At 43.2% G+C, this 21,455-nt stretch overlaps 2 protein-coding genes across 3 annotated transcripts; one reads left to right on the top strand and one right to left on the bottom strand.

Moving 5' to 3' along the window:
• Positions 1-1,258: 1,258 nt before the first annotated feature.
• Positions 1,259-11,144, top strand: LOC121571500 (adenylyl cyclase-associated protein 1-like). The gene is made up of 13 exons (XM_041882993.2): positions 1,259-1,369; positions 4,429-4,530; positions 4,760-4,860; positions 4,965-5,042; positions 5,401-5,544; positions 5,914-5,999; positions 6,160-6,265; positions 6,767-6,947; positions 7,324-7,499; positions 8,675-8,798; positions 8,893-8,975; positions 9,571-9,714; positions 9,845-11,144. Exons 2-13 carry the CDS (start codon positions 4,431-4,433, stop codon positions 9,926-9,928), a joined length of 1,407 nt encoding a protein of 468 aa, XP_041738927.1. The 5' UTR covers positions 1,259-1,369; positions 4,429-4,430; the 3' UTR covers positions 9,929-11,144.
• On the bottom strand, positions 10,624-21,415 carry LOC121571501 (palmitoyl-protein thioesterase 1-like). Of its 2 annotated transcripts, none has more exons than XM_041882994.2 (10): positions 21,315-21,415; positions 17,582-17,701; positions 15,073-15,182; positions 14,450-14,577; positions 14,081-14,151; positions 13,879-13,981; positions 13,551-13,641; positions 13,304-13,402; positions 13,119-13,190; positions 10,624-11,811 (listed from the first exon to the last, which is right to left on the bottom strand). In XM_041882994.2, the coding sequence occupies exons 1-10, from the start codon at positions 21,352-21,354 to the stop codon at positions 11,689-11,691; spliced, it is 957 nt and encodes a 318-aa protein (XP_041738928.1). In that variant the 5' UTR covers positions 21,355-21,415; the 3' UTR covers positions 10,624-11,688. The 2 variants fall into 2 exon arrangements, with proteins under 2 accessions (XP_041738928.1, XP_041738929.1); XM_041882995.2 differs by lacking the exon at positions 21,315-21,415 and adding an exon at positions 20,851-21,117.
• Positions 21,416-21,455: the final 40 nt, after the last annotated feature.

Below are 21,455 nucleotides of genomic sequence, written 5' to 3'. Positions count from 1 at the left end.
TATTATTATCTACTCACTTGGAACATGCACACCTCTTGCATTCAGGTGACCACGCATTAGCTTGTAGCCGGTGTTTGGATGACTTCTGTGAATTTCACTTACAATACGGTCTAACTCCTCATCATTCACAGCTGAATAGAGATCTGTCTTTCTGTACAAACAAGAAAAACACAACATCAAGTAATGTTACCTTAAACGTCATATTCTTTCCGAGTGTATGAGAGCAGCAATTCATAAACAGAAAACTCATGAATTTAGTGTAAATACCTTAAACTGTATTGTTGCATGCGCCTCCTGATGGTCCTCTTTGACACACCGAACATCGCTGCAATTTGAACTGCGGGAACTCCACAAAGAAGTTGATGCTCCAGAACTGCACTCGGTATGTCAAACGCCAAACGCCCCGGTCCCTGTGTGTGTTGGGCCTGAAGTGCCCTGGTACCAGAGAAGCGGTGGACAACTTCTTCTAGATTTGCAATCACTCTGTGGTCGATATTTTCGTCGGAAAGTGCGGAAATGACTCCAACAACTTCAATAAGTTCCTCTGCTTTACTAGCTACATGCTCTGGGTCAGCAGGTCCTGCTTCTACATCCTCTGCTAAGTTTAAAATGTCTCTAACCAACTCCCTGGAAAGTTCACGGAGATCCTCCATTGTCTCTATCCAGGTTGGCCTACTCTACTTCAGACCAAAGCAATGGATCAGACTAGATTCGCGTTAGCCCCGCCCACTGACTTTGATGGGTCAGTTTGACAGTTTTAAGTAATTCATGAATCACTGCAATGCAGGATCATGAAATGTAAATGTAAATAGTGAAATAATTATATATGTATTTTACATAAAATGAATCGGTATTTGAATTAATTAATGATACATTTAATTACACATTTATGTATTTAATTCTAATTTTAATTAATTAATGACACATTTAAGTAATTATTTAATGGTGTATTTATTTATTTAATTGTGGCACTTTTAGTCCTCCATACCCTACTACCAGATGCTGATATACAGTATAATGTCATGAGCAATTTATCACAGTGATAGGGCATCGGGCCATACTGTGTTTGGAACAATGACAGATATTGTGAATTGCAACTGAGACCAGAGAGTGGGAGGAAATGTTTATTTCTGAAGAAGAGGAAGGAAAGATGTTTTTGTGTTCTCTTTCATTTATCTTCACTCTCTTCTCCTTATAAGGGAAAGGAATGGTTGCGCGAATAAGGGCGGAAACGCCGCGCACTGACAGCTGGGAGTTGCCACACTCATACAGGAAGAATAGGCAGAGCAGTCAGTCTGCTAGCTCGGCACGCACCCACAGAAATTTGACGGTGATTAAAGACCTAATCAGTGCTTGTCCAATTTAGCAGGTAAGGATTAGGTTTTTGTAACTCTGTGGGCCTATGTTACCTTATATTACTCCTCCTAAATTGTCTTATAGGTGCACACTAGTCCGTGTCATAATGCACCTCCGACTCCATTGCATTGAACACTCTGACATTTTTGTTATGATTTAGCGTGATACTAGGTAGATTGTTGCCTGATGTGAAATTGTAATAGCTAGACATTATTCCATGATTGCAATATTTTGATGCATTTCATGTATGTTAAAGCGACGCAACCCAAATGTGAAGTTATTCATTTTTGCAGACTAGTGCAACAAGGGAGGGGTATGTAAGAAAATACAGGAAATGCCGAAAGACAGAGGGAGGGGGGAGTATTTGCCCCATTAGTATTTTGGTCGAGTTCGGGACTCTAGCTGCCTGAATAAATCGTTAACTGTGGTGGTGGTGGTTGTTAACTTTGCTAACCAACACTCTTCATGTAAAGGGGTGTATTCATTACATAAACCGTTTACGTTACCGTTTAAGAATCAAACGAAACAAAGCGAGAGTTTATATTGGTCAAATTCAGGTAGGTTCATCCCCGTTTCGTTCCGTTTGCTTCCGTTTAAGAAACGTTTTGCAACAGAATTGGCATAATGAATACGCTACAGCTAACGTTAGCTTTTTCATTGTTGCTAGCTAGCTCCCTAGCATACGCTAGCTATAGCTAACTACCTCGGCCGACTCCCAATATCATTATCATCGGCTTGCAAAGATTAGCAGTGCTTCCCTAGCTACCTAGCCATGATAGCTAGATGGAACATTGACCATCCCAAAACTGTGTATTCCTCTGGATACCGGCAGGCGCAAGACGCCGGCGTATATTTGCCCTACTTTTCTCCTTACTAAAGCAGAAATGACCTGATTTTATTTTTATCCCAGACTAGAACACACAGCAGACTGAGCCTATGCGCCTTTTCCCTTTACGCACCATCTGCGCGCTCTACTGCACGTCTACCCCGAGGCTGTTGGCGAAATGTGTAGCTAACCTACTTCAATCCATCATTCACAGGTCCTGATATCCATGCTGAAAATTGAAATAATGTGTAATTGCCAATGCGTTTAGAGGGCCCTTGAATAATACAACGCGCTTGAAACATGCACAGCCTTTGGAAAACAGATGTATTTTGCCTGGACAGGAAAGTTTCCCGGTGCTCAGCACTTGGAGGACCTCCAGCCGCCCCTAGCTGCAGTGCGCAATTAGCATACTTCTTCCTACTTTCCAAGTGCACTTTAAGCACCATTTCCTAACTATCCATGTAAGCGACACAAGTTGACCCACCCTGGTATAACCACAGGAGCAGGTCTAGGTTGAGTCATGGCACTGACATGGCAACAAGGAAGTAAAATACAAGTTGAACTAAGTCTATACAAGGGCAGGTGGACCCAATCTTCCAAGCACAGGCCTATAGAAGGATAGGCAGGGTGTGCACAAATATCTATCCCCATGGTGAAATTTTGGCTGTGACTGCATACATAAAAACACATCAAAGATGGACAAAGGACATATACAGGTAGAAAAAGTGCAGTTCATGAGCAATTAATGTACACTATAGACAACAGTCAACTACAATTCTAGCTGTAGGCCAGCCCACTGGTCCTACTTGTAGTTGAAACATTATTTGGCCAATGACAGGAGTGGAATGTAATGGCTGAACAGAGACTGCCTTACTGCTGCTGGGACAAAGGGTTGTTTGGCTCTATTCCTTTGGTGCCCTGTAACGTCTCCCTGAGGGTAGTAGCTCAAACTCCTTATAAAGAGGTCTGGGGTCCATCAGTACCTTGCAGGCTTTTGTGAATGACCTCCAGACCTGTCTGCTTGACCCCTAGCACCTTACTAGTAGAGCTAACCAATTTTCTTAACATATTTACAAAGCATGAGTTAGTGTCTGAGGCAGCAAAATGTTCTTGACATCTAAAATGAAGATGCAAGACTGCATCTCTGCCCGGCTTGGCACCACAAACATTTGACAAGCAAGTAACTGGATGGGAAACATTTCCAGATGGCAGATTTTATTACAGGTCGCTCTCTGGTCTCTTAATGGTTAATGTAATGATGTTTCTTATTGCTCTCCATAAAACAAGTGGGCCTACATGTTTGTTTCTCAAACATGAACAAGGCTGTGAATTATATAGGCTGAAAGGTTCATCTCCAACCAAATCAAAAGCCATTGAATAATTTGGTAGCAATATGCATTTAGCATACCCCGCCCTATGTCACAAGCAATACTTTACTCTGGGAAAGTGAATGGTGAGGGGATTATCCCAGGAGAATAGAGCGACATGGATCCACTGTCATTAATGGGATGAGGTCTTTGTGTTTCCATTCAGGTGACAGTACCTGAGGCAGTCATTCAGAGGAACAGGGTATCCGGTTTCTATAATGCAATGTCAGCCTCTAGGGTGTGTGTGCGTACTCCTGCAACGGCATTTCACAACCGTAGAGAAGATAAAACACTTATCACTTTGTCAACACAGAGGACTGTTGTTGAGAATCTAGATTTAGCTGTGTTCAATTAGCCTTAGTGTACACTAGGCCTGTGTAGTTATGAGTGGTTGCTTTGATGTAATATGGGCCAGGGATTGGGGAAGGTTGCGTAATGGCAATAACAGGGAGGGAAGGCCAGTCTTATTACCTGCATACCTGTACTCAGCGGGTCTTGACATGTCCCCCAAATCCATTCCAGTCCTCATTCTTTAACCACTAGTTGGGTTAAAGTAAAAAATGGTCTTCCCCCTTTTGGTTGTTTTCTGTCCAGTTTTAGCTATGGCCACAATCTCAAATTCTATTGCCAAAATAGCAGTAGGCGGCCTATTTTTAATGACTTGATGGAATGACAAAAGATATAGGCTTAACATGCCGAGACAAGTAGGCCTACTAATGTAATGAAAACTTTAAATGAGCAGCCAAAAGGGGGGGGGGGAATTTCCCTGTCACTAACTCATTCTGCAGTCAAAACCACTTGCTGACAGTGATACTTTGATAGTAAACAAGCAGTGACCACTGAACCCCTCAGCTGATGTTTCCCCTTTCCTCTCCCCAGGAATGGCAGAGTTGGCAAGTCTGGTGCAGCGGCTGGAGGCGGCTGTGGGTCGTCTGGAGGCCGTGTCGGGCGATGGAGGTGGCTCTGCTGGAGGCTCTGGAGGTAACCTAGAATTTTCCATATTGTAGCCTTTCCTGTCATACAAACATGAATGCTAGAAATCATTTTAAGACTGAGATAGAATTGAGTCCTGGTCCTAATAATGCTAAAGAAACTTCCACAGTTTAGATAATGGAGGTAAAATTTAAACATGACTCACAAGTAGAACAAACATAACCCATGAACATTGGTATCGCTGACTTTTCTCCCTATTGCCACCCATTCCTTGAAGTCGTGGCAGCTTACGTGGAGGCCTATGATGGCATCGTCACCGGAGCAGTTGCCCAGTACATGACCCTCAGCCAGCAGATAGGGGGCGATGTCCAGAAGCATGTAAGTTGAATTGCACGACAGGGAAAAGTTTGTTATTGGTGGATGCGTATGATACAATTAACCAAACCTGGCCCTTTTCTCATCTCTCACTCCCTCTCTCTCAGGCGGACATGATGAAGCAGGCGTTCTCCTGTCAGAGACAGCTCCTGGTCACCTCCTCCTGCTCCCAGAAGCCCACTGATGTGAGTTGGTTCATCCATCAGCAATCACCTTGACCCTCAACATTATAGTATTCAGCAGAATAAGTCATTATTTAAATAAACGGAACAGTATATATACTGTAGTTGTCTCATTAACGAATGTATTGGCAATGAATCAGCAGTGTAGCAATTGGGTAAACTGATTCCAATGCCATAGCATGGTTTTCCTACATTTTCTTGCCACATATTATTTCATGTAATTAATTGCCTTTTTACTCACGCTATTCCACCCTGGTTGGCGCTTAGAAGATAAAATATTTTGTCATCAGGTGCAAATACATACGTTTCTTTGCATCTCTAGGATGTTATGATTTAAGTCATGGTTATTTTCCCTCTATAGGCATCCTTGACTACTCTCCTGGCCCCCGTCTCCAAAGTGATCCAGCAGGTGCAGACGTTCCGCGAGCAGAACCGCTCCTCGCCCCTCTTCAACCACCTCTCGGCCGTCAGCGAGAGCGTGCCTGCCCTCGGCTGGGTCGCCATGGTGAGGGAAGGGAGAGGAGGGGCTTGACACTGCCACCACAGTGTGTGTGTGGGCGGTGTGTAATTGGCGGAAACAAACACGTCTTTCATTCTGTAGAAGTCTGAGACTGTTCGGCAGTGACATTTTAACAAAGTTCCTCTATCAACAGTGCATCATTGTTGAAACTCTGGAATTATGATTATCATTTTGATTAATGAATATTAATGAGAACTGCTGCATTGTAATGAACAAAGGCAAACCTAGACTTTAGTATGCCGGTGGATGCAACACTAAAAACCATTGTAAGCCATCACATCAGCTGTGTCCACACAAGCTCTGTTTGAAGAGCAAGAACTCTCCTGCAATGTTCTAATGTTATTTCTCTTCCAGGCTCCTAAGCCAGGTCCCTATGTGAAGGAGATGCAGGATGCTGCCCAGTTCTACACCAACCGTGTGCTCAAGGACTACAAGGAGAAGTAAGGACCATCTGCTCTGCTGTCTGTTGTTCTTGAACCTTTTTCTGACTGCCAAGTCCCCTATATAGTTAAGCTCCACACTGGACACTGGATATTTTCTTCATCCTTTGGTTTCTCTCCTGTTGTGTTAAACTCAATTGCCTTGTGTCCTACTCCTCAGGGACCAGAAGCATGTGGACTGGGTGAAGGCCTACCTGTCTATCTGGACTGAGCTTCAGAACTACATCAAACAGCACCACACCACCGGACTGACCTGGAGCAAGAGTGTAAGTCCTTTAACTTTACTCTCTCTTTACTCCTCGTGTCAGTACAGGAGGGATACGCTTTATCGGCGGCTCATTAACAGACTTAGTGCTGGGGGTAGGGAAAAGTGAGTTACCGTAGGAGTAAAATAATGACATGGGCTTATTTAGGAAAGTGGACCGGTTCAGAATAGAACCGCTCTAATTATGTTTATCGAACATGCATGAAGATCTGTCATACGGAATATGGAATCGTCAGACTGGGCTCTGTTTGATTTTTCTATCAGCACAGTACTAAACATCACACTCCGTTTTCAACTAATGTCTTTGGTTTTATGTGCAACAAGAAGGATGTGTGTGATAGTGTGACGGTAAAACCACCAATGTGTAGGTTACTCGTCAGCCCTTTCCAATCTACAGTTCAAACAATTGCACGTTATTGAATTAGACCAAGTTGTTAAGAGCAGGAAATGACCATGTCTAGTCATGTGTATAACCAATGTGCTGTGTTTTTTGTCATCCCAGGGTCCAGTAGCCTCTGCCTCTGCAGCTCCCCCTCCCCGTGCCGGTGGTGGTCCTCCTCCCCCCGGCCCTCCTCCCCCTCCTATGGACTTCAGCGGGTCGTCTGGCAGCGGCGGAGACCAGGGACCCGACACGCGTAACACCCTCTTCGCTTCCCTCAACAAGGGAGCTGACATCACCAAGGGTACGTGTCAAATAATGAATCCTCAAAAGTTCTCAAGAATCAGAAGCTCAATTTATTAAGAAGTACTTTGAAACATACATGGATCACTTGAAGAAGATGTAAATCTCAATGTGACTTACTTGGTTAAATAAAGGATAAAGAAAATAATACAATGTGAGAAGCAAATTGACCCCAACCCTTCCATTCATTATCCAGGGCCTTCCATTATGTAAGGGCATTTCTCCTTGTCTACCAGCACAGTACCACCATGTGTCTCACCCATCTTACTGTATATTTTCACTGACTGTATGTTACTCTGGATAATGGCATCTGGTAAATGACTAAAATGTTAATATTTGTGTTCCCCCTCTCCAACTTTTGTACTTTTTGTCCCTAGGCCTGAAGCACGTGTCCAAAGACCAGATGACTCACAAGAACCCCAACCTGAGGACCCAGACCAGTTCTGTGCGCACAGGGCCCAAGCCCTTCACCTCTTCCAAGCCAGCCGCCACTGCCGCCCCCTCTCGCAAGCTGCCCCCCGTTCTGGAGCTTGACGGCAAAAAGTGGAAAGTGGTGAGCTATTGGTCCTTGTCAAGTTGTTTACACTGGTATACGGTTGTAAGAGTCTGTTGCAGATTTTTATTTTTAAGGTTCCAATACAAATAATAATGTAACTTGTATAGTGCTTTTCATTATAGAAAATAATCTCAAAGGGAATAAAAAGCAAAACAATGAATTTTTATAGAGATGTAGATTGGCTTTGGATGAAAGGCTGGGAGTTGAGGCAGTTTGGATTGGAAAAGCACTGTAGCTTCAGCAGAGGGGGCATCGATGGTACAGCCAGAGCGAAACAAAGACAGTCTGACAAACAGGCCCGGAGCGCTTCATCAGTACACCACATCTGCTTCTCCGACAGTCAGTTCCTCCTATAGGAAAAAGGTTCCTATAGGCAATGTTCTCTCTTCACAGCCTCTTAAAGTAACTGTCCAGTGAAAATCTCACTTTTAAAAGTTCATATTCTGTTAATTTATACCCAAATAATGTTGGTGACTCATCCTATACTTGTATTTGTGGCCAAAGCATAAATTGGAGAACAAACACTTAAACCCCTCCCCCTCCCCAAATCTTGTATTTCAAACCTTTAAAAAAAATGCTTGCTATTTCCTCATAGAGGATTTAACTGGCCAATCAGCGGTATACTCGCATTAATATTTTTAATGAACGGTATACGCCCACACCATTCTGTTGCCAACACCATTCCAACACCGAAAAGATTTTAAAACATACTTAATTACCATTGTTTGGAAGGAAAAGTATTTGACTCATATTTTAATTAATTATAGGTCATTTTTCATAAAGTAACTGTCCATTGTTTCCAGATTTTTAAGGAATTAGCTATTTCCCAACACATGCAACATTAGGTAACATGGTAGTTTCCAAACAGTGGTGTGCATGACTCCTTTTGGTTTACTTGGTGCTTCCAATTTTAAAGGCTTATATGGCTCATAGTAAACTCAGTGGTTTATAAATATTTGTACAATCCAAATATCTACTATATAAGCAGAGTTTCCACTACAGTGAACTCATGTTATGCGCATTTCAGATAAGTGGGCTGTTGGTTTGCCCCTGAACTGAATGCACCGGTTTAGCACGCACGGATCACGACAGCCCCAAGCCATTGCGTTTTCAGGGGTGGAGTGTATTTTCTCTCTAACCCCTAACCGCTCTCCCTCTGTGATGACCTATAGGAAAACCAGGAGGGTGCCCAGGGCCTGGTGATCAGCGACACAGAGCTCAAGCAGGTGGTCTACGCCTTCAAGTGTAACAACAGCACCCTGCAGATCAAGGGCAAGATAAACTCCATCACTTTAGGTAAGGGCAGACCCATGTTCCTGTGTGTGAGCGTGGACAAATTAAAGTAAAAGGTCAACAAAGGGCATTTGTTAATATGGTTCCTTTCTTGCAGACAACTGTAAGAAACTGGGCCTGGTCTTTGATGACGTTGTGGGCATTATAGAGGTTATCAACTGCAGGGACGTCAAGGTCCAGGTGTGTATTTCTAAAATGGATTAATGTGAAAATGGACACTGTGAAAAGGCCTGGTCATTCCAAGGCAATGACATGGCGATATCACACAACGGTGACAACAGAAGATCATATCAGCTTTTGTCTGATTACCATTTACATATTAAAAGTGTCCAATGTGATTATGTGGATGTGACATTTTACAGATTACTTTGCATGTTTTCCAAACTGTTGTGGCAGTTTTTTTCCCACTGCATATTACCCAACAGATGATTTAGTCATAGTTGATTCACTCTTAAAGATGCACTATGCAGAAATCACTCTGCCATTTCCTGGTTGCTAAAATTCTAATTGTTTTCAGTTTGTGACAAAACGAGCAAGTATAGTGTAGAGAATCATTTTACCATCTAAACCGCTAGTGTACAAAACCGAAAGTAAAAGACACAAAAACAAAACTTGGGGACAGGAAGCATAGAAATAGCGCACACAGAACATATCTACGGCTTCTTAGACTTGCTTTCAATGAGAATGACAGATATATAACTCACATTTATGTGAATTTGGTTGGGTCGCCCAAAAAGTTACATATTGCAGCTTTAACCGTCTCTGGTGTGTTCAGGTCTTGGGCAAGGTGCCCACCATCTCCATCAACAAGACGGACGGTTGCCACGTGTACCTGAGCAAAGATTCGCTGGAGTGTGAGATCGTCAGCGCCAAGAGCTCAGAGATGAACGTGCTGGTACCTGGTAAAGACGGAGACTATGTGAGTACATCTATGGGGGAATTTGGGGCGTCTAGTGGCATTAAATGCAATTATATGACAACATAATAATACATGTTATGTGGACATTTTGTGATGATAAACTAACATTTCTCCTTTGTCTCTCTCTTAGACTGAGATCCCTGTTCCTGAGCAGTTCAAGACTGTCTGGGATGGCAAGAAGCTTGTCACCACTTGTACAGAGATCGCTGGATAGAGGGGCAGTGCTCGAAACCGCCTCCCCTTTGCAAATGCCTACCTGACTGATCGACCGACCAACCAGCTAACCAAACCACAAAGTAGACTGAGATGCCAACCTCACCCATATTTTTCCTATCTGCCAATCGCAGCTTTAGCTGTTTATTCCTTCAGCCAATGAGAGGACTGCTTGCTTTATCTGGAGCTTTCCTTCAGCCAATTGCAGGGAGCAGCGTGTTATTCGATTTGGTTATCCTCATGGCCAGTGAGCGCATTCAAATGAGTTTGCCAACAACCAGGATAATTTCTGATTTGATCTGTACATTCCAGCAAATGATAAATAAACATAATAGGGAACGTGAGGGAGCAAGGCTTTTTATCACACCTTCTCTGGTTTTAAATCCTAAGCCAATCAGGCTATGTTTCCTTCAACCAATCATTAATAGGGTTTCCATTTCCCCTCTGGTCAGGGGGGGGCAGGTGTTTAGGGGTCCAAGGTTTCAGTTTCATTTATGCAATTCAGCCGTGAAGCACATGTACAACCAACCCCTCTTTACAGACGACAATGCTATCACTTCTGACTTTGACGATGTTATTAACATTTCATAGGGATTGATTAACTATAACACATTTGTCATCGCTCTTAAATCGGTGAAATGACAAGTTACGTGCAGGATCACTGTCTTAAAAAAAAAAAATACCACTGAATCAAAATGATGAAAAAAATATTGAAATATAAGTTTTATTCCCAAGACACATGGCACATTCCCTTTAGCATTGAAAATGAACATTCCATATTATTGAGACATATGGAGGTGAACGGTGGCAAAGAGGGAGAATGATATGGAAGTATGTGGTGAGTGACTTCACTTTGGCACAAACTGGAAGTGAAAGTGGTTCTTGAGATAGACGAGGCGTTAACGTACTCTTGAAGAATCATTAATGGCTAAGTTTGGGGTTGCCTCTCTTAAGCTCTGAATGATTATTGGACTGTTGTAATGATCTGTATAGACATTGCTTTTTAATGCTAGAGTTGTCTTAACCCCACTGTCTCCATCACCTTCACATCAACCCACCTATCCACTCTTGTCTCTAGTCTACTACATCTGTGGTTATCCTGTTGTAGTTGTCATGCTCTGTGGAGTTTCTTTTACCTCTTTATTTAGGTCAAGAATCAACATTTTGCTCATTAGTACTGGAGGAAGACAAAAGTTGCAATAAAATAATTATAAGAAGTCGTAGTCTTTTGAGTCTGTTCAGAGTATGGTTGTGTGATTATTGAAGAAATGGACAATGTGGGTGATATTTCTCCATGCTTCATGGACAGTAAGAGCAGGCTAAATATGGGATGAAGAGGGGGGATTTGTATGATGTGCCCTTACATTTGGCAAATTTTCCCAAAGAGTCATTGTTGACCATTTTTCACAAGGAGAGCTGGGTAAATGGTGACATTAACGATAATAATTAGCCCAGTTCAGAACCAGTGATTTCCTAACATATCATTAGTTCTGTTATTTACCATTACACACACTACTTGCAAAGGAAAACTCCCACCACCCTTTAAGTTTTAGTGCTAAACAAAAATTATCCTCAAATTTTAACTAAAGGATATCTCCCAATTAGACCACCATGCATCTCTGGTAGTACGTTAACTGGGCAAAACATGGTTTTTAAAATCATAAGAAATGGTGCATTATTAGATTAAACAGGATGGTATCGATATGATAGGAATGATCAGTGCAACTCGAATGTCAACAGAGCGTAGGTAGCTAGGTGTATTTAGCGCAGGTAAGGCACTAGTTTGGCTTTGAACCACTGCCTGGTGAACTGGAGGTGATCTCCTTCTGTACCCAGGAAATCCAGCTTTCCAGCTGCCTCCATTGCTGCCAGTCCCAGACGATCCTGAAAACAGATTCCATTTATCAATACAATATCACATTCATTACAATGAGTCAAATACATGAAAATACACAACATGACCAAAAGTATGTGGACACCTGCTTGTCAAACATCTCATTCCAAAACCATGAGCATTAATATGGAGTCGGTCACCCCTTTGCTGCTATAACAGCCTCCACTCTTCTGGGAAGGCTTTCTACTAGATGTTGGAACATGGCTGTGGGGACTTGCTTCCATTCAGCCACAAGCATTAGTGAGGTCGGGCACTGATGTTGGGCAATTAGTCCAATTCATCCCAAAGGTGTTCGATGGGGTTGAGGTCAGGGCTCTGTGCAGGCCAGTCAAGTTCTTCCTAACTGACCTCGACAAATCATTTCTGTATGGACTTTGCTTTATGCATGGGGTATTGTCATGCTGAAAAAGGAAAGGGCCTTCCACAAACTGTTGCCACAAAGTTGGAAGTACAGAATCGTCTACAATGTCATTCTATGCTGATTTCCCTTCACTGAAACTAAGGGGCCTAGCCTGAACCATGAAGAACAGCCCCAGACCATTATTCCTCCTCCACCAAACTTTACAGTTGGCACTATGCTTTGGGGCAGGTAGCGTTCTCCTGGCATCTGCCAAACCCAGATTCGTCCATTGGACTGCCAGATGGTGAAGCGTGATTCATCACTCCAGAGAACGCGTTTCCACTGCTCCAGAGGCCAATGGCGGCGAGCTTTACACCACTCCAGCCGACGCTTGGCATTGCGCATGGTGATCTAAGGCTTTTGTGCGGCTGCTCGGCCATGGAAACCCATTTCATGAAGCTCCCGACGAACAGTTATTGTGCTGACGTTGCTTCCAGAGGCAGTTTGGAACTCGGTAGTGAGTGTTGCAACCGAGGACAGGCGATTTTTACGCGCTACGTGCTTCAGCACTCGGTGGCCCCGTTCTGTGAGCTTGTGTGGCCTACCACTTCGCGTCTGAGCCATTGTTGCTCCTAGACATTTCCACTTCACAATAATAGCACTTACAGTTGACCGGGGCAGCTCTAGCAGGGCAGAAATTTGACAAACTGACTTGGTGGAAAGGTGGCAACCTATGACGGTGCCACGTTGAAAGTCACTGAGCTCTTCAGTAAGGCCATTCTACTGCCAATGTTTGTCTATGGTGATTGCATGGCTGTGTGCTCGATTTTATACACCTGTCAGCAATGGGTGTGCTGAAATAGCCGAATCCACCCATTTGAAGGGGTGTCCACATACTTTTGTATATATAGTGTACATGTCTGTGTTTGAAGATGAGTAAACATTATGGGGTTTTACCTCTTTATAGAGTACACTCTCCTGAAGGGTTTCGGTCTCTTTTGCCTGACCCGTTTTCAGAAAACCAAACCACTATAACAAAGAGATTGCATACAAAATATATATTGTCCATTAGCATCAGTAATTACAGTGTAGGAGGAGGACAGTACATCAAGACAGGTTGTCACATTGTGTCCAGTATTTACCTCAGTGTCAACTGGATCCACAATACTGTCTTGCAAGAACTTGACCATCACAAACTTGTCCAGCAGCTGGAGGTTCTTCTTGTAGGTCTCGTTCACCACCTGTGGGGTGAAATGCAGCAGATGAATTGAATGGAATTGAAATACAGTTATGGAGAGTTCTCAGGAGAATATTGAATATAAACAGCACTGTATGAACAATCAAATAACAACATCTGATTCTGAAAATATATACTAGCACCACACTAACCCGCTCCTGATTAATATCAGCCAGGAAGAGGCTGTGTTTTTTGTACAGTTCGTCGTTCAGTGGGTCATGCCAGTACTGTGCCTGCACCAAGCTGATAAAGACACAAGGATTCCAAATGAGTCACTAGATAACAACCACACAATACACAAAGCACTTTCTCTTTGTCTATTCTTTGCACCTCCTCTCAAAACGTACAGTAACTATGTCATAACATACTGTTTCTCTAGGTATTGCTGATTAGTCTCAAACATAACAATTGCCCTCTGAATGAGTTGTAAATAAAGTCTACACTCACTGTTTTTTACTTGTAAATAAAGTCTACACTCACTGTTTTTGCACGATATCGGTGTAGGCTCCTGAGTTGAGTTTCTTGCGAAACCAGTCACAAATATGGGAGCTCGCTCCAGGGCATTTAGGGAGACCATACACCCCTGCGAATGTGGAGAATAGGATAATTACAAAACTGTCAGGAAGTGAAGGAAAGACAATGGCGCTGAAAAGTTATGTCACTGTTGCCATGGTGCCGTTACCTTGTTGTTGTCCCCCAACAGAGATCAGGGTTTTCATTGGAGGAGATGGACAGCGCTGCGCCACTGCCCTCCTGGTGGGTAAAAGAGGTGGAAAGGCGAAGAACTGAGAATTACAGCTTCTTGTCTCGTGTATAAAGTACATTCATCCTCTTACCAGGGATGGGCAACTCCGGTCCTTGAGGACTGCAGTTTCTGCAGGCTTTTGTTCCACCTCAGCTCTAAGACACCTGATTTAACTACATTGGTTGAATAAGTGTGGAAGTGTTGGGCTGGAATCTGCAAATACTGCAGCTCTCATTCATGTAAAAAAACACATTCAAAAAGCATTCTGAGAGGCTTTGTGAGTACGGGCCCAGAGACACTACTTACAGGAACTGCCCTCCCTGAGAGAAGCCCATGGCATTGTAGCCATCCTTCAGCTTGGGATCCTGAGCCAGCTGGCTGCACACCATGGACACCTGCTCATTGACGTCCATGAAGAAACCATTCTCTGTGTCCTGAGGGGTAGATATGAGGCAAGGAAGTTCATGTTGGGACAGTAACAATGTTGACAAGCAGAGAAACACCACATCTCAAAAGATAGGTCAGGGGTGAGTGATTTTGGCCTGCAAGGGCTGTACCTAGTCAGTTGGCCAACTGAATGCATTCAACTGAAATGTTTCTTGAAATGTGTCTTCCGCATTTAATCTTAATCGACGTCATCGGCGCCCAGGGAGCAGTTATCGTTCGGGGTTAACTGCCTTGCTCAAGGGCAGAACGGCAGATTTTTCCACCTTGCCAGCTCGGGGATTCGAAACAGCAACCTTTCGGCTACTGGCCCAACACCCTTAACCGCTAAGCTACTTGCAGTAATACACCTAACTCTACTAATTAAATTCAATCAAAGCTTTCATTAGTAGAATCAGGTGTGTTACTGCTTGGATGGAGCAAAGGCAAGCATTCACACCGGTCACCACAGGGTATGGCTGTCCACCACTGAGATTGGAAAGTACCTGACTGACAGTCTTGCCAATCATCAGTGACAGGACGTCAATTCCAGGGATCGTTTCCTCGATCATCTTCTTTATGGAGCCCATGCTGAGAGGGTTGCAACAGCTGTCTCCTGTGTACAAACAGAAACAAGAACACAGAGTCTCTATATGAAGAGTTTATTCCAAAACGCTATACAGTGCCTTCAGAAAGTATTCAGACCTCTTGACTTTTTCCACATTTTGTTACATTACAGCCTTTTTCTGAAATTGATTTAAATGTTTTTTTCCCTCATCAATCTACACACAATACCCCATAATGACAAAGCAAAAACAGGTTTAGAAATGTTTGCTAATTTACTAAATTAAAAAACGGAAATATTACATTTACATAAGTATTCAGCCCTTTACTCAGTACTTTGTTGAAGCACCTTTGGCAGCAATTGCAGCCTGGAGTGTTCTTGGGTTTGACGCTACAAGCTTGACACACCTATATTTGGGGAGTTTCTCCCATTCTTCTTTGCAGATCCTCTCAAGCTCTGTCAGGTTGGATGGGGAGCATTGCTGCACAGCTATTTTCAGGTCTCTCCAGAGATGTTCGATCGGGTTCAAGTCCGGGCTCTGGCTGGGCCACTCAAGGACATTCAGAGACTTGTCCCGAAGCCACTCCTGCGTCGTCTTGGCTGTGTGCTTAGGGTCGTTGTCCTGTTGGAAGATGAACCTTCGCCCCAGTCTGAGGTCCGGAGCGATCTGGACCAGGTTTTCATCAAGGATCTCTCTATACTTTGCTCCGTTCATATTTGCTTCAATCCTGACTAGTCTCCCAGTCCCTGCCGCTGAAAAACATCCCCACATCATGATGCTGCCACCACCATGCTTCACCGTAGGCATGGTGCCAGGTTTCCTCCAGACATGACGCTTGGCATTCAGGCCAAAGAGTTCAATCTTGGTTTCATCAGACCAGAGAATCTTGTTTCTCATGGTCTGAGAGTCGTTAGGTGCCTTTTGGCAAACTCCAAGTGGGCTGTCATGTGCCTTTTACTGAGGGGTGGCTTCCATCTGGCCACTCTACCATAAAGGCCTGATTGGTGGAGTGCTGCAGAGATGGTTGTCCTTCTGGAAGGTTCTCCCATCTCCACAGAGGAACTCTAGAGCTCTGTCAGTGTGACCATCGGGTTCTTGGTCACCTCCCTGACCAAGGCCCTTCTCCCCCGATTGCTCAGTTTGGCCTGGCGGCCAGCTCTAGGAAGAGTCTTGGGAACCTTCAATGCTCCAGAAATATGTTGGTACCCTTCCCCAGATCTGTGCCTCGACACAATCCTGTCTCGGAGCTCTATGGACAATTCCTTCGACCTCATGGCTTGGTTTTTGCTCTGACATGCACTGTCAACTGTGTGACCTTATATAGACAGGTGTGTGCCTTTCCAAATCATGTCCAATCAATTGAATTTACCACAGGTGGACTCCAATCAAGTTGTAGAAACATCTCAAGGATGATCAATGGAAACAGGATGCACCTAAGCTCAATTTCGAGTCTCATTGCAAAGGGTCTGAATACTTATGTAAATAAGGTATTTCTGTTTTTTATTTGTAATACATTTGCAAAGATTTCTAAAAAACTGTTTCGGTTTATCATTATGGGGTATTGTATGTAGATTTCTGAGATTTTTATTTATTTAATCCATTTTAGAATAAGGCTGTAACGTAACAAAATGTGGAAAAAGGGAAGGGGTCTGAATACTTTCCGAAGGCGCTGTATATCAGTTTTCAGAGTTGTTGGTAAATTAGCTTTTATTGTTTCAAGAAATTATGAAAGAGATTGGTGTGTTTTTTCACTATCTAATCATTGCATGGTGTTGTTCAATGACAGACATGTATTTGTTTAAAATCTATCATTTGATGAGACAAATAATTGTGTTTTTTGCTAAATGCTATATATCCGCCTCACTCTCAGAGAAATAAGTAGTACTGCTAGGTTTTACACAGTCAAATGTAAAAATAAATTGTATTTATTATTCAATACAGTAATACGAGCCTGTACGTAAAACATTTATATTTGACATTTTAGTAATTTAGCAGATGCTCTTATCCAGAGAGACTTACAGTAAGTGCATTCATCTTAAGATAGCTAGGTGAGACAACCACATATCAATGTCAAATATACAGGATACGAACATTCCATTCCAGCTTAACAATGGATATATAGCGTTTTGCAAAAAACAACTAATTTTCATGCACATCTAAAATGTATTAACCTAAAATCTGAGAACAGTCATATTTTACACACACATGAAGGTAACCATAAGCAATAATTTCTGATGAAAAAACACAAATGTGAAAAATTGGTTGATATAAAGTTTTGGAAATAAACTCTTCATATACACTAACTGCCATAGCATGACTTATCTAAGGGCCACAGGCAAATATAGGAAGTGGCCATCACTTCCTTGTTTTGCTACTCTTCCAAACTGAGAAATGCAATTGCTGTATGTGAAAACAAGATGTTGTAGTATTATGCATCTCAAGTGCTTACCCATTCCGTGCCAGAGAACCAATGGGAGGGCGGCGTTGTCTGATCCATGTACTGGGCTTAGGACAAGTAGCAGCAATGGACCAGCCCCGAGGAGCAAGCTAAGTGTGGTCATCTTGAACCCTGAAATCAATGTAACGAAGATGTAACGAAGAGGATCAGACAGTAAACAACAGTTGGTGCACAAAATCTAACTAAGGAAGTCTCGAGGTTTTGCTCGCCTGAGGTAGAGTATCTTATGATAAGCTGTAGACCACACTATTTACCAAGAGACTTTTCATCTATATTTTTCGTAGCTGTCTATCTACCACCACAAACCGATGCTGGCACTAAGATTGCACTCAATGAGCTGTATAAGGCCATAAGTAAACAGGAAAATGCTCATCCAGAGGCAGCGCTCCTAGTGGCCGGGGACTTTAATGCAGGGAAACTTAAATCCGTTCTACCTAATTTCAACCAGCATATTTAATGTGCAACCTGACGGAAATAAACTCTAGACCACCTTTACTCCACACACAGAGATGCATACAAAGCTCTCCCTCGCCCTCAATTTGGCAAATCTGACCATAACTCTATCCTCCTGATTCCTGCTTATAAGCAAAAACTAAAGCAGGAAGCACCAGTGACTCGGTTAATAAAAAAGTGGTCAGATGATGCAGATGCTAAGCTACAGGACTGTTTTGCTAGCACAGACTGGAATATGTTACGGGATTCTTCAGATAGCATTGAGGAGTACACCACATCAGTCACTGGCTTCATCAATAAGTGCATTGATGAAGTCATCCCCACAGTGACCATACGTACATACCCCAACCGGAAGCCATGGATTACAGGCAACATCCGCACTGAGCTAAAGGGTAGAGCTGCCGCTTTCAAGGAGCGGGACTCTAACACGGACGCTTATAAGAAATCCTGCTATGCCCTCCGACGAACCATCAAACAGGCAAAGAGTCAATACTGGACTAAGATTGAATCGTACTACACCGGCTCTGACACTCGTCGGATGTGGCAGGGCTTGAAAACTATTACAGACTACAAAAGGAAGCACAGCCGCGAGCTGCCCAGTGACACAAGCCTACCAGACAAGCTAAATCACTTCTATGCTCGCTTCGAGGCAAGCAACACTGAAGCATGCATGAGAGCACCAGCTGTTCCGGATGACTATGTGATCACGCTCTCCGTAACCGATGTGAGTAAGACTTTTAAGCAGGTCAACATTCACAAGGCCGCAGGGACAGACGGATTACCAGGACGTTTACTCCGAGCATGTGCTGACCAACTGGCAAGTGTCTTCACCAACATTTTCAACGTGTCCCTGACTGAGTCTGTAATACCAACATCTTTCAAGCAGACCACCATAGTCCCTGTGCCCAAGGAAACTAAGATAATCTGTCTAAATGACTATTGCCCCATAGCACTCACGTCTGTAGCCATGAAGTGCTTTGAAAGGCTGGGTCATGGCTCACATCAACACCATTATCCCAGAAACCCTAGACCCACTCAAATTTGCATACCACCTCAACAGATCCACAGATGATGCAATCTCTATTGCACTCCACACTGCCCTTTCCCACCTGGACAAGAGGAACACCTACGTGAGAATGCTGTTCATTGACTACAGCTCAGCGTTCAACACCATAGTGCCCTCAAAGCTCATCACTAAGCTAAGGATCCTGGGACTAAACACCTCCCTGGATCCTGGACTTCCTGTCGGGCCGTCCCAATGTGGTAAGGGTAGGTAACAACACATCTGCCACGCTGATCCTCAACACGGGGGCCCCTCAGGGGTGCGTGCTCAGTCCCTTCCTGTACTCCCTGTTCAGAAAGATTTGGCATGGGTCCTCAGATCCTCAAAAAGTTTGACAGCTGCACCATCGAGAGCATCCTGACTGGTTGCATCACCGCCTGGTATGGCAACTGCTTGGCCTCCGACCGCAAGGCACTACAGAGGGTAGGGCGTACGGCCCAGTACATCACTGGGGCCAAGCTTCCTGCCATCCAGGACCTCTATACCAGGCGGTGTCAGAGGAAGGCCCTCAAAATTGTCAAAGACTCCAGCCACCCTAGTCATAGACTGTTCTCTCTGCTACCGCATGGCAAGCGGTACCGGAGCGCCAAGTCTAGGTCCAAAAGGATTCTCAGCAGCTTCTACCCCCAAGCCATAAGACTCCTGAACAGCTAATCATTGCTACCCGGACTATTTGCACTGCCCCCCCTTTTACGCTGCTGCTACTCTGTCTATTATTTATGCATAGTCACTTTATCTCTACCCACATGTACATATTACCTCAATTACCTCGACTAGCCGGTGCCCCCGTCCATTGACTCTGCACCGGTACCCCCCTGTATATAGCCTCCCTACTGTTATTTTATTATACTGCTGCTCTTTAGTTGTTTGCTTTTATTTTTTTTTTACTTAACACTTTCAAAAACAAAAAAAATCTTTAAAAATTGCATTGTTGGTTAAGGGCTTTTAAGTAAGCATTTATAATAATAAATAATATAATATGCCATTTAGCAGACACTTTTATCCAAAGCGACTTACAGTCATGCGTGCATACATTTTTTGTGTATGGGTGGTCCACTGTAACGTCTACACCTGTTGTATTCGGCGCATGTGGCAAATAACATTTGATTTGATTTGAGTTGAGTTAGTGAACTAAGGATCCAACAGGGAAGTGAGTGGGACGTTATTAGCTGGTTGTGTTCAAAGGCACAATCTGTAATTTCAACAATCTGGACCTGCCACTTTGTTTTTTAAACTGAGTGATGGGGCTGGGGAAATGTATCTTCTCTCAGATGCTTAGCATAGCAGTGAATGCAAGGACTGAAAGATAGTGCCTTTAAAGCTGCGATTCTTGTTTTCAAATCATGGAATATGGCTGTGTGAGCTTCACAAAAACATAACAAAGCCAGAATAAACAACCATTACCCATTTTCCCAAAAAGGTCTGAGTCTATGACATCTTTGAATATACTGTGTGGCTAGTAGCTACCTTTCATAACAAACCAGTTAGCCAAGTAAGCTAACGTTATCACGCTAGCTTCCCAAAATGTGGGAAACTAGTTGTATCACTCCCTCCAGGAAATACACGACGCCGCTGTTCTGGTTACTGATGGATTTATTCTTCTACTAAATTCTCCACCGTCATCAATCCACCGTCGAACTGTTTAAATACATTTCAACACGTGCACAAAAAACAAGTTGGCGTTCACGTTACAGAAACCTTGCACGTAAATATGCGCGACAAATAATTAACATAATGAACATACCTCGCTGGCTGCACACAACTGAGAGGGAAATGGGTCCACTTAGAAACAAGAATACTTGTAAATAAACACGTCGTTAATTTCACTTATCTTTCAGAGTACTAAACTTTACCGCCGCTACTTTACCGCGATGTCTGGAACTTGTCACCACTAAAAGCGTCCCAACACAACATAGAATGTACAGATAGTTCCTATCACATAAATACAAGCAAAATCAATATTCAAAATACAAGTTGTACAAATAATAATGATATTATGTAAAACCTATTAATAATGACATGGATAACATTAATAATGACATGAATAACATTTATGGCAGTTAAAAGTTGGCTAGCTATGTTACTTTGCTACGGTAGACAACATTATTTTCCTAGCTTGATAGTTGCAATGTCTACATTTCTGGCTAGTCATGATTCACTGAAAAAACGGAAACTATAAATATTTGCTGGGCAAAAACTACCACTTACTGTTCAGGACTTGGGAAATAACCACAGATTTCCAAATCATATGGAGCAGCTTGTCGCGCGCTGTATAAATTAGCTGCGTTTATCTTGTGTTGTAGACTTCACTGCAAATTCAAATATACAGTCTTGACGGAAATTCATAAG

This window comes from Coregonus clupeaformis, chromosome 8 (genome assembly GCF_020615455.1).
Source record: "Coregonus clupeaformis isolate EN_2021a chromosome 8, ASM2061545v1, whole genome shotgun sequence".
Lineage (NCBI taxonomy): Eukaryota > Metazoa > Chordata > Actinopteri > Salmoniformes > Salmonidae > Coregonus > Coregonus clupeaformis.
Note: the sequence above shows the minus strand (reverse complement) of the source record. Positions and strands in the feature narration are given on the sequence as shown.